The 14,017-nt window shown below is 42.4% G+C and overlaps 1 protein-coding gene across 1 annotated transcript; it reads left to right on the top strand.

The window, feature by feature from the left end:
* Positions 1-42: 42 nt before the first annotated feature.
* On the top strand, positions 43-4,343 carry cbr1 (carbonyl reductase 1). Its single transcript, XM_068567956.1, has 7 exons — positions 43-80; positions 1,048-1,165; positions 1,298-1,467; positions 1,838-1,945; positions 2,922-3,130; positions 3,313-3,366; positions 3,867-4,343. The coding sequence occupies exons 2-7, from the start codon at positions 1,050-1,052 to the stop codon at positions 4,038-4,040; spliced, it is 831 nt and encodes a 276-aa protein (XP_068424057.1). The 5' UTR covers positions 43-80; positions 1,048-1,049; the 3' UTR covers positions 4,041-4,343.
* Positions 4,344-14,017: the final 9,674 nt, after the last annotated feature.

Here is a 14,017-nt window from a genome sequence, read left to right as displayed (position 1 = left end):
TTTTCTTACGGCTCCTCTCGAGTTTCCTGAACGCTTCACTCCTCTTTGCAGCTTCAACACTTCAGCACTTCCAGCTTCAAGTAAGAAACCTGCAGCTACACGCCAGTTAGACGTGCACTGACATGATAATGTGCATTTAGCATCTGCATTTGTTTAAAAGCGGGTCCGTCTATTAACTGAAATGTCTGTCGTGTAACGCCATTTCTGAAAGCAGGCAAACGGTCCAAAAAGCTTAAATATTAAAACGGGTAATTGCACTTTTGATATCATCCAATGCATTAAATAACGAGTTGTGTAACGTTAATTGTCGGTGCACAGCTTTGTTGCATGAATCCTTGTGAAGCCAGTTAGCAACGTTACAGGTTTGTATCTGGACTAAAGGTCACACAAGTTATATGTTCGTGCTGATGACGCGCTTTATTCATTAATTCCCTTCATACATTTTGGGGATTTATTGTTAAATAGCCTTTTTTTAAAATACATTAATCAAATTCACATAGAAGCAATTGGCTTTTGGCGTTTTGGGGCAAAACAAATAACTCAGTAAGAGTAAATAAATTAAGTAAAGAAGAAAAAAGAAAGTGACAAAAACAATGCAAAATATTGACCGGTGAGTATGCAAAAGTTCAAAGTATAGGTTCCCACTTTTAATGCCTTTTATAAGTAAAACAATGTTATGAAACGCTCGTTCCCAAATCAACCTTTCTTCATTCTAGATTGTCAAAAATGTAAAGAACAACTCGCCCCGGCCCGCCGCTCTCTTTCTGAAGTCGTCACCATGACTCAGCAACTCTTATCCCTTCTGAACCTCATCATACACACTGATTGTTTACTTTAGATGGAGTAAACAGGCCTCGCCCTCTCGGGAGCGACAGTCGTGTGTGTTCAACGTAAACCTCGTCCCACTGGATTTTCTTGATAGCATCATAAAAGACGGATCATCACCATGAATCAGCAAATCTTTTTAAATCCCCGCCCACATGGCCGGTACCATTTATACACTCGAGTGCTTCTCTCACATACTCTGATCTCTCTCTTCGTGAACAGACATGGCTACCACCAAAGTCGCCGTGGTCACGGGCAGCAACAAGGGCATCGGCCTCGCCATCGTCCGAGCGCTCTGCAAGCAGTACAAAGGAGACGTCTACATCACCGCCAGAGACGTGTAGGTATCTCAGCGAGAGAGGGCGAGCACCCGGCGCCTCAAGGAGGGCACGCCCGGTCCCACGTCTGGTCCGGTGTCCCCCCACCCTGTGAGAATAAAGTGATCACTAATCCTCTTTTCGTGTCTCTGCAGCGGCCGCGGTGAGGCAGCGGTGGCGTCTCTGGTCGCCGACGGGCTGAAGCCCAAGTTTCACCAGCTGGACATCAACGACCCGGCAAGCATCACCACCGCCGCCGCTTACTTTAAAGAGAAGTACGGAGGGGTGGACGTCCTCATCAACAACGCTGGGATCGCCTTCAAAGGTACGACTACTAAATATGTTCATATTACGAATGTGACCACTACTCAGACGAATGTGTAATATCAATACTGTCAAAAGAGAGCCAGAAGCATCCATGTTCAGTCTTATACAAGTATTTAAATCATACTCTGTGTGTGTGTGTGTGTGTGTGTGTGTGTGTGTGTGTGTGTGTGTGTGTGTGTGTGTGTGTGTGTGTGTGTGTGCATATGACAAAGTAATGTCTTGAATCTTGTATGTAAGTGATCTTCAACAAGTGATACAACATGCTGTCTGAATGCAAAGCACTCCAATAAGTGCATTTCGTACAGTTTTAATCCCCTAAAAGCATGAAATGAGGTGGCGATGACATCATCTCCCTTGTCTCTCTTTAGCGGCGGACACGACTCCGTTCGCGGTCCAGGCCGAGGTGACCCTGAAGACCAACTTCTTCGCCACCAGAGACATGCTGACTCACTTCCTGCCCCTCGTCAAAGCCGGAGGTAAAGAGGGGGCGGGGCCGGACGGGTTTCTCCTGCGCGTCCGAGCCGTCTGAACGAGCAGCTCAGCGACGAATCGGATGAAAACTGTTTCTTGATTTTAGAAAAAAATGACACAAGTTGATTCACTTTAATGGACGATGACATTACAGCCGTGTTTGCAGCAGGATTTTGTGCGGCTGGTGAAGCTCTTTTGGGGAGAAAGTGTTAAAAATGCATCAATCTGGCGCTCTTTTGAGAGTAAATTTCAGCTTCTACATCTAAAAAGAAATTTCGGTTCATTACATAAAAACTGTGAGCGGGACAATTTAGAAAAGCCAAAACATTAAATTGATCTTTTCCTACCTTTTTAAATCACACGGTGAGATTATTAATGTCTGAAAACGGACGGGAGGAACAAAATGTGCCTGAGAAAGATGAGATGTGGCGACACCCGGTGGCCAAGACGGGCGTTTCATGAGGAAATAGATTTATAGTGTTACTTACGTTTTTATCTTTGAAAAGAAGAAAGAGGACCAAACCGATAAATGAAATAGTAGGTTGCCTTTTGATTTGCATATCAAGAACTTTATTATCTCATAATTATGACTTTTGATCTCATAATTTTGACTTTTTTTTAATCTCGTGACTTTTTTCTAATAATTTTGACTTTTTTATCTCATAATTATGACTTTATCTCATAATTATGGCTTTTTATCTCATAATTTCGACTTATTCATCTCATAATTTTTTGTGGTGAAAATGGGCTTCCATAGAAACCTTCAAGAAACGACTTAAACTTTAAACAACGGTGAGATTAAATGTCTGAAAACGGACGTCTGGGAGGAACAACATGTGACTTTTGGTTAAAAGACGGAAGAAAAGTTGGATTGAAATTAAAGTTAAAAGTAAAACGTGAATGTATTTTGTTCCTTTTGGTGCTTCATTGATCTTTTTCTGGCTTTTAATTACACCGTGTGTGTGTCTGTGTGTGTTTCAGGTCGCGTGGTGAACGTCTCCAGCTTCGTGGGCTCCAGCACCTTGAACAAGTGCACGCCGGCCCTCCAGCAGCGTTTCCGCAGCGATGACATCACGGAGGAGGAGCTGGCGGGGCTGATGCAGCAGTTTGTCCAGCAGGCCCAGAGGGGCGAGCACGGGAAGGGCGGCTGGCCCGACACGGCGTACGGGACGTCCAAGACGGGATTGACGGTACGAGAGTTAATCTCCTCCGGCGGAGGCCGGCGGCGAGGAAGAGACCGCGAGAATTTACCGAACCTCGTCGGGTCAAATTCAGGGATCACAAATGAGAAAGAAGCTGATTGAAATGTGACATTTCACTTTCAGAAAGACAATATTTATGTGTGTGTGTGTGTGTGTGTGTGTGTCCTCAGGTCCTGTCCATGATCCATGCTCGCCGTCTGTCCAAGGAGAGACCAAACGACGGGGTAAGTGAGAGAAATGCAACATCTTTAGTTCGTTAAAAGACATTAAAATGTGACGTTAAATGCACTTTATGTCCTTAAACGCTGCAGACGCTCTCCTCACTTCTGCACTCAGCTTTTATTTAATGTCCTTGATCACCGGCGGGATACTTTATGACAACTCCTACTCCCAACTTTCAGGGTTTTTTTTTTTTTTAAATCAAATTTTAAGACTTTTCTGTTTGCCACATATTTGATATTTGAACTATTTATTCACTGTTTAATCTTCTGTTTTAATAATTTAACAACCTATGTATGTGTTCTGTTTGTGTGTGTAATGTCTTAATGCCTTTTATGTTTCCTGTCATGCAGTTTTAATATCCTCATATCATAAATATTTCCTCCATTATAAACATCATTTTCTTCGCTCGGGGTTTGTTTTAGTTTCGTTAGCAGTTAGCGCCTCACAGCTAACGTGCTAATGTGGCTTTGAATATCGTTTTATTTTTTTCTCTCGCTCACAGATCTTGGTGAACGCCTGCTGCCCGGGTTGGGTGCGCACCGACATGGCGGGCGACAAAGCCCCCAAGTCGCCAGAGGAGGGCGCCATCACGCCGGTGTACCTGGCGCTGCTGCCGGCCGGCGCCACGGCCCCGCACGGGAAGTTCGTCTCCGATAAAGAAGTCCAGCCGTGGTGAAAGGCGCTCGAGACAAAGGGCTTCAAAATGAAACTAAACAACTGAAATGATTCATGGGAAGTCCACGTGTGGGCTTTGTCTCTGTGTACTGTACACGATATGTGTATTAATACTCATTTATTGTGTGTTTTTTTGCTAAAACTCAATTATATCGCTTTGCCTTCGTGAGTATAAAGATTTGAATAATTACTTTTTTTTACAAGCCGTAACTGGATGGAGCTTAAAAGTATTTTGTACAATGCAATGTTTCTGCATCAAGATGTAACTTTGCTGTCATTTTCCAAATAAATACGATTAAAGAAATCTCTGAAATGTTAATAAACAATGCGAATACGTCTTCCTCCGTTACCTGAATGCAATCCAAAAGGCTCGGAGCGCTTCGTTAATGCACAAAAAAAAAAGCAAAAGAAAAGGTCAGAGGCGACAATCTCAGTCAGGCGGCTTTCATATTGGAGGAAAATGTAAATCCAGAGTGTTGTGCTTTATCTCTCGCGCTCCTCTCCGTCCGTCTCTGATTCTTTGAGTCAATGCGACGGCCGGCTGCACGAGTGTGTGCGGCGTTGACGCACTATGCCGCGTGCGACTGGGACTTGTAGTCCTGTCAGGCGAGAGCGAAACCCTGATTACCTTGTAGATAAAATACAACTAATCCACGGAGCGAGAGACCAGGGAGATGTTAATCCACTAATCCCTGCTCTCTGTCGAGGGAAACCCCATCTTTCACACACACGCACACACACCATACACACACACACACTTTGATAATCAGTGACCGTGATCCTCACTGGTTGTAAATGCTGCATGAGCACGATAATTACTTCATTGATCCTGTAGTGAGGGAATTCCTGTAGACCCTGATACACACACACAAACACACACATGCACACATACACCCACGCATACATACATACACACATATATGCACACATGCACGTGCACACATATGCACATGCACACACATACACTTGCACACATACATACACGCACATACACATGCACATGCACACATATACACGCACACACACACATATTTATACACACACGCACACACACATGCACTTACACACACATATGCACACATATGCACATGCACACATATACACTTGCACACATACATACACGCACATACACATGCACACATAAACACGCACATGCACGCATATATATACACACGCACATACATACACACGTACACATGCACGCGCACATACGCACACACACAACACACAGTGATCGATTCCTTCCTAAAAAAATGGGCCTTCCGTGGACTAAAATAACTTCATTCCGCCTTCATCTTCTGAAACAGTGAATATTCTCATCTTGACTTGGTTAACAGGAAGAAATTGAACAAAAACAGATAAAAACAACGACTGTACTTGATCCACACGGCGCCTCCTGCGACCCGTTAAACATTTCATGACCCGTTTAGTTCCCTCCTTTCCTCCTCGCCTCTCTTTCTCTGAAGAGATTTTAAGGGGTGGCGGCCATTTTGATTTTCGGGGCGACTCTTTGGCCTCTTCTGGGAGAAGAGCTGCGGGGCATCTGGACAACGATAATGTCACCAAACAACTCATTAGCGTTATAGCAACATGCAGAATGGATGCATTGCAATGCAAATGTAGTTCCAAACTTCTGCTGGTTTCACTTTAACACGCCAAATTAATTCATAACCCCCCCCCCCCAAATTAATTCATACCCCCCCCCCCCTTACCAGAGCGAGGGCCAGAGTCCCTGACTTCATATCACACCTAATAATTGCACCAACTTCTCTGATAATCCCGCTGTTGTCCTTTTTTTTGGAGCCATGTGCTCTAATCCCTCTTCCCCCTCCTTCCACCCTCCAAAAAAATCACAGGAATCTTGTCAAATATTAAGATTTAAGCTTCTTAACATTTTCTACATTCTTCTTCTCATTGATACGTTTGATCCTCGCGGATTTCGCTCTGTTTACATTTAGCGGGAACCGAGTTCGCCGAAAACCTTCTTAAACCATCACGAAATTATCCAGACGTGAACGTAAATGTTGCGCTCGCTGTCAAACTGTTGAGTGCAACGCGGGGATTAAACCCTTTATGAAGTGAAAAAGAGGCTAGATTGTTTGCTTTGAGTTGCCGGCTCACGCAACTGTTTAAGTCCTAATGTGTTGTGGTGTTGATTGCGGTGGATATGCCGCTTTTAATTGGCATTTAGGGGCGGAGCAACAGGAGACAGGGAAGTGAAAGTGGGTTTTAAAGTTTGTTCACTCTCAACTGGTTCTTTGTCGCACCGGATGACCTTCTGAGAGCGCATATTGGCCGAAATAACGTCTTTCAGGGTCTGTAATCTGGGCCGCGCTCCTTTCTATTGCAGAAGCATCGATTTAAAAGATGAGGGACTTGTTATGTGGAGATTTTTAAAGAGGGCAATAAGTCTGACTTTGACTGTCCGGCCGAAATGAGTTGATGCAATTTTCGGATCGATACCAATAACTGGAGGGATGTGGTGGATACCGTGGGATTAAAAGAAACAACAACCATGCGCCCGTGAAGGATTATAACATTACAATCGGCAGATAACGGTTGTGACACACACACACACACACACACACACACACACACACACACACACACACACACACACACACAGAGGATAAGTGTGTCTTTTACCAACAATTTTTAACATAAAAGGACTACAGGTGGAATAAACAAGCATCGTAGCAACACGTTGAATGAATATATAATATATATATAAACATAAAATATTTCCCCACATATATAGTATATATATATATGCATATAAATATCTAATATATATATATATATATATGTAACCCTAACCATATATATATATATATATATATATATATATATATATATATATATATATATATATATATATATATATATGTATATATATAATATATATGTATATATATATATATATATATATATATATATATATATATATATATATATATACACACACACACACACACACACACACACAGACACACACACACACACACACACATATATATATATTTATATATATCTGCTGCAATTGGGTCCTATTGACTACAATAGTTTTTTAAATGCTGATCTAAAAGTCACAAATGAAAACAAAAACAACGCTGTGAAGGCAACATTGTACCGACAGAATAAAGCACCTGTGAGGTAAGAAGTACTTCACCTGTCGGCTGAGGGCTGCGCTACCTCCGGCCGCCACCAGGTGTCAGCAGAGCAGCGCGTGCCGCTGCGCCTCCTCAGGGGAGCGGCTCGTGCAGGAATCCTGCTCGCAGCGTTTCAACGCTGCCGCATCTGGTGTCTCCGCAGGATCTTCCTGCTTCCTCCATTCAGTCTCCCTCTGTTTGTCAATTCTTTCTTAGATAAAACGAAGAGACATTATGCGCCAGTGATACGCGCCGGCTGGCGCGTGTTATTGAGTAACCTTTACAGTAAAGATATGTCCTCACCGGGAGGAAAAGAGGAGAGTTAAAGAGGCAATTTGGGGATATTTTTCATCCAGGAATCTATTTTCACATGTTGTTTTTTTTGTGTCCTCTCTCCTAAAAATATATGTTCCTATACAACCAAACCGTTTCAGGGGAAAATGTATTGATCATGGATTACGATTGCTTTTGTTGTATCACAGATTTGTTTCATATGAGTGTGCAGAGGTCTGCATCAGAAGGAAAAAATAAAGCAAGTTATTTCCTGTCTTAACTGAGTACTTAAAACCTGCATTTGCTCTTCTGGCCACCAGGGGGCGACTCCAATGGTTGTATAGAAGTCTGTGTCATGTGTTAAAGCTGCATTTTCTCTCCTGACCACGAAGGGGGCAACGCCTCTAGTTGTATTGAAGTCAATGCTTCATGTATGAAAGCTGCATTCTCTCTCCTGACCACCAGGGGGCGACTCGTCGGGTTGTATAGAAGTCTTCATCATGTGTTAAAGTTGAATTATCTCTAATGAGCATCAGGGGGGACTCCTCTGGTTGTATAGAAGTCTTCATCATGTGTTAAAGCTGAATTCTCTCTCCTGACCACCAGGGGGCGACTCCTCTGGTTGTATAGAAGTCTATATAAATGACTCTACTTCTCTCTTGATGTATTCCCTCAGTAAACATTCTAAACATGAGTTTATGTCTCAATCTCTAGTCTCAAGTCTTCTTCTATACAGCATGATGTTCATTTTGTAAACTATGATCCATTTAGACCATAACGCAGAGTATGCTCTAGGGCGGGGCTACTGTGATTGACAGGTTGCTGCCGCTATCAGAGACGTCGACGGCTTCTCTATATCACTCCCCGACACTTCAAATATGGTAATTTATGTTCATTGGTTGCGGAAAAAAAACAAAATGGCGACGGGCGTAATCCAAGATGGAAGGAGTAACATTTCGCCAGATATCATACTTGCAACAAGAGAAAAGTCAAAGGTAATCATTTTATTTCTCTGCATTGTCCTTTCAATACTGTTGTCAGACATTAATAATGTAATTCAGAGCCCGTCAGTTGCAACAACAACAACAACAACAACAACAAAAGCTCTTGTGGTGAACATACATCGGTGGTGCAGAATTGCCCAATATGATGACATAACAGCATTGGCCCTCATTACTGGACCAATTTCTTTTTTAAAAATGGTCCCCATTAGTCACTTAGACACAAAAACATTGGTAAATACGGTCCAGGTTGAAAAATACCAAAGCTACCCTTTAAGAGTCATTTCAGGTCAGCCGCCATTCACAGGTATGAAGGTTGTAGGCTCTGGTTTGGATTTAGCTCATGTTAGGTTGAGGCTAAAGGCCAGTGATTAAATGTCAGATTAAATGTCACGCTGATATGTCAGGGAGGAAATTCCAGCCCAGACAACAAAGTTGAAACCTTGCCCATTGTGCCATTTTGTTCCTGCGCCTCCCCGACAAATATGCCCACACAGTCAGTTCTATATATTTATTTATGTTTCTACCGTCTTGCAGGGATATAAAGTTAACATCAAAGTCAGTATCTGCTACATGGGGAGGAGGGAAAGGGGGGAGGGATGTTGAACCGAAATGATCCGTCAGCTCAAACAGGAGGGCTGCGTGTCCACTCCAGAGACCCGTCCTCACGGGAGCGGCTTGCTGATTCTCCCGCTTTGTAATGGAAAGGACACCGTGCTGACATCAGAGGGATGAGAGAGCGTCTTCTGAGCCCTGAAATGTGGAAAAAAACAAAATTACAACATCAGCAGGGGAGGCACTTCAGTGTAAAACACACAGCGGGGAGGAGGGGTTTAGAAACAGAGGTTGTTTGCACATGACTGAAGCTGTAGTGGGGGGGAAATAGCACCAGCTAGTGGACGAAGGCGGGAATTACACAGAGTTTGTCACATCCAAATACAATATAAGTGGAAGATGTGTATGAATGATGATGTTTGAATTGTACTTTTTGATTTCTTTTGAAATTTTCACAATATGCAAAGTGCTTCTTGTTCCAGTTGCATCCAAAGTGAGATATTTGGTGCAACATTATGTGATTATCTTTATACTAATACTGCTTACTACTTAAGGCAAATACCTCCACAAACTTCCTGAAGTTTATGACCAAACAGGCGTGATTGAACTTTAAGTTTTGAAGGTTACAGTTTCTCTTGATGAGGCTTTAGGGTAAAAACACAGCAGGGTTGTTAAAGCTGCTATAACCAATTATTTTGTATTAACAATATGCATAAAAACGGGATTGCACTTGGCAATAACTCACTGAAGATTTCAGCATCTTCTAATTACCAGTTTTATTATTTTTTTCCCGCCTCAGGAGTTTGTGGAGACCCAACCAGAAGCTCAAAGGACAAAATAAGGAAACACGACTCCAGATAAATGCAGATGTGGCTGCAGGTCTGCTGCATGTGTAAATAAGCAACTGCCCGCTACACGATCAACTTTTAAAAGGCAACGATGTGTGAATGTTCTGTTTAAAGCGTGTTTTTGCTGCCCCCTAGTGGACGAAATGGACTCTAAGATTAAAGGCGAAAGTCAATTCTGTAGCTGCAGAGATTAATATGAATCAACACTCTGAGATCTCCGACATCAAATATGAAAGAAGCTGCTGCTGCTGCACAGCTTCAGAGCAGGTTAGAACAATTAAATCTAATTACAAAGCAAAGAATCTCTGTTTGGATGTGTGTGTGTGTGTGTTTGTGTGTGTGTGTGTGTTTGTGTGTGTGTGTGTGTGTGTGTTCTTGGCATATCTCGAGAACCGCTCACATGATCCACTTCACACTCGGTGGGTGTATTGTGTTGCGTGGGACCCGAGGGTGTGCATTGTCGAGACACGTTCAGTATTAATACATTTTGAATAAACAAGCAACCGGTGCTCTGGTGCGGCAGTGTGGGCGGAGCTTCATCGATTGCTGCTGGATGTAAAGTCGGCTTTAACGCGCATCAACTTGCCTTTGTGTTTTGATGCACAACGCAAATCGTATCAAGGTAAAATAAGACACAACGAGAGCTGCAACACTCAGGAAATGATTCAAATTGACAATAAAACAAATGAAAGAAAACGGCAAAAAAACGAAAAAAAATGATATAAATATGAATATTATTTAAAAATGAAAGAGATGTGTAGTTTTGTGCAGGAATGTGCAAAAAGTTTTGCAAAAAGTTGTGCAGAGGTACACGGTGTAAAGTACGGAGAATATGTCCGATGTTCAGCGATGACGAGTGAACAGATGTCTGACTGAGGTGCCTGAATGTAACGCATGATGACAGATATGGAGTTTTAAGGTTGTATATTTAAACAGCATTATGCCATTTGAATGCACACGCGCACACACACACACACACACGCACATCATTACATCAAACATTAATACCATGGAAAACCTTCTCCTCGGGCTGTTGAATCTATTGAAGTGTGAATTTAGGGCAGGCACTTTTATCTGGTGACGAGTCTATTTCTGACTCTGAAACATTTTTTGAAAGCGAGTCTCCTGCTGAGATTTTCATTCCCACCAAAGGTGAGTCTTCGTTAGCTGAGATGAATAGTTACAAACAACATTACTTACAAACAACATTTCTTTTAGGTGTAAATAAATGTAGATATTTAACCGCTACGGCTGACACACCTACACTGTAAAAAGATACACCGTCGGGTGTAATTGGATATATGTTTGTAACTGCTATCTACTGTGACAGGAGCAGCTGTGAACCGCTCCGGTTCCTCTTGTTTTCCACACCTGAACATCACCTGCCGGGTCGGCGGCTTTTTTTTTTTCAAAAGCGGCTGGCGCTTTTGAAAAGCGGCGATAAGACATGCCGGAGGAGAAAATCTAACGGAGATCAGAGGCGTCGTATTCAAGAACGAGTGCAACAAAAGAATAATCACGCGCGTCAAAATGAATGAAAAATGATTAGCAGTGTAAAGAATAAAAGACTCTCCTTCCAAATTAACCGAGGGGACAGTGAGAGGAGCGGGCAGAAGACAAAGAAATCAATTAATAAGTTTTAAAAACTGAACCGACAGAGTGAAAAAAGTTGTTTTCCGCCCAAAAAAATGATCATGATCTACTGAAAACATCGACATGAAGACAGTCTTCCTGTTTTTCGCTGTGACTGTACATTATCAGTTGAGAAATCCTTAAAAACAATGCACTTACCCTCCTCTACTGCCCGAGGCACAATTCTGTGAACGTTTGAGAATCTGAGGAGTGCTAAAAAAAAATAAAAAAAATAAAAAAATCACGGTAATTTGCACAAAAAAAAAAAAGAAAGGAAAAAGGGTAATTACAGACTAAACAATATCCATTACGACATTTTTGTGAATATGCGTTGTGATGTCGGGACTCCCTTGATGTTCGCCGCGGTAGTTGCGCGATTAAAATGCATTTGCTTTAAGAGTGTAATTACTCTTTTGAAGAAAAGTCTCTTTCGAGATAGGGAAGAGCCACAGCCGCCGCGGTCACCGTGTCAAAAACTACACAGCCAACTCTCCAGGGAAGTTCGGATTCTTCGGCGACTGATTATTTGGTGTTGACAAGTACTGATTAGACGGTTGTTTGTTCCCTCAAATAGCTGATATGCCTCCGGAGGCTCCTAAATTAACTCTGATGGGGTGAGGTTATAAACGCCGGCACTTTTTTCTACTTCTTCTTCTTTTTCCTTTTCTTTTACTTACACTTCAGTGAACACTGATGATTTTTTATTTTTTTGCTGCGTTGGAAATCACCGCGGCAGAGCTCCGACAGTCGTGCCCGGCGAAATCCTGCGGTTTGAGGAGGAACTGTGCTGAGTCTCAGCGCCGCAACATGCCGCTGACATCTCGTACTGTCGGGAAACATCCTGCCAGCCGCAATGTGCTGATGGAAAACATCAGCATGTGCTGCATTGTGTTCTGTTTTGGATGTCAAAAAGTGTTTTGTTCCCCCCGACTGGGACCTATCTCACTGCCGCTCGGAGTGTGTGTGTGTGTGTGTGTGCATATATATACATATAGACACAAAGGCCACACAAGCGACAGAAGGAATACACGATTTAAAGCAGAACAAAGGACACATTAACAGGGTTCATACACATTTTAACCAATGGGTTTCCATGACTTAAAACCAAATTTCCATGACCAAATATTTTGTAATATCTCGGGGTTTACATGAAAAAGTGATAAAAATGTAGTATTTGAACTAAAAATGAGGATACTAAAGCATACAGTATACTTCACATGACACAAATGAATGAGAGACAATAGTTTCATTAGAAGAATAAACATTTATGTAGATGCCTGTATGTATGCTGCTTATATTTTGACGGCCTCTAAAAAAATTCAATATTTCAAACTTTAATGAAAGTCATGAACACAAACTACAATTTTCTGGGGATTTTACTTTTTCAATAATTTTTTTCCTGGAAATAGCCATTTAAAACAGGCATTTATGAGCATATTAACTCTGAATAACAACCAAGAACTGTGCTCTTTCATCTAAAAGGACGTTCCTATTGCGGATTGGACCGCCCCTTTTTCAAACCGACCAATCAGGGTTGCACCTGGACCTCACGTCACCTGCCAGAGATGGAATATATATGTTGAGCAGGAAGATGAGATGACGCACACAAACAAACCACGGCCTCTCGACTGCGGCAATCAATGCACATTCAAGAAGTTCAGGGACAATTTTCTTCCAAACGCACACTAATCAGATTTATAATCTGACAGCTTTCATCGGCCATTTGCATTCTAAATGCATTTAATGCACGGCAGTTTCTTCAAAACCCGTCTCATTACAGCGCTGGATAATACGCCGGAGCACACATTAAGGGCCACTGGGATGCATTTTACATCGGTCCCAGAGGAGCCGTGCATCCTGGGTAACAAGGCCGAGGCAACATTGTATGGAAGAGGCTCTGTTTTCCCAGTGAGGAGTAGGAGAGTAAAAAACCAAAGGCTGTTTAAGATATGGGCGTAGTCGCTGTGACCCGTGGACTCCCGAAGATCCCGTTGTAGAGCTGGAAGTGTGTTGGCCCCAGTGACGACGCAGCACAACTGCATACCTTGTGTTGTAGTGTTTTTGTGTTTATTGAAATAGCAGGGAGGGGATAAGAATCATTCTCAAAATGTCAAGAAAAACCTCTCTGCATGCATTTGTTTCTGTAAACCACAAATCTGATGAAATTGAAGCCTGTTTTTCTTTTAGTGTTTCTCGTTTTCCATTTGCACATTTTATTGGATTTGATTACATTGAAAATTCAAACTACTGCTCATATTAATAAGTCAAGACACTGAACTACATCACTACCGTATCTATAGCTACATTCATTGCAAGCACTTTGCAGTGTGGCGCGTGTGACTGAAGTCTATTGTAGATTGTCAGGCAGCGTCTCTTTTGCGGGATGCTGATGGGCAGAAAATTACCCGTTATCCACTATTTATTTAGCCGACTATTTCCACTCTGAAGAGCCAAATGACGGAAGGGGAAGATGAGTGAGTATCTGTCGTGCAGATAGCGGAGATGTGCAGCGCTGCTTTT

The sequence above is a fragment of the Clinocottus analis genome, unplaced genomic scaffold (assembly GCF_023055335.1).
Source record: "Clinocottus analis isolate CAN_PGR_092001 unplaced genomic scaffold, fCliAna1.0.p SCAF_8, whole genome shotgun sequence".
NCBI lineage: Eukaryota > Metazoa > Chordata > Actinopteri > Perciformes > Cottidae > Clinocottus > Clinocottus analis.
This window is presented reverse-complemented; position numbering and strand designations above follow the sequence as displayed.

Bases quoted from the DNA above. Each gene is read 5' to 3' on its own strand.
- cbr1 (XM_068567956.1), top strand. From the start codon at position 1,050: ATGGCTACCACCAAAGTCGCCGTGGTCACGGGCAGCAACAAGGGCATC. The intron at 1,468-1,837 runs GTACGACTACTA...GTCTCTCTTTAG, and splicing joins CGCTGGGATCGCCTTCAAAG to CGGCGGACACGACTCCGTTC. The intron at 1,946-2,921 runs GTAAAGAGGGGG...TGTGTGTTTCAG, and splicing joins GCCCCTCGTCAAAGCCGGAG to GTCGCGTGGTGAACGTCTCC.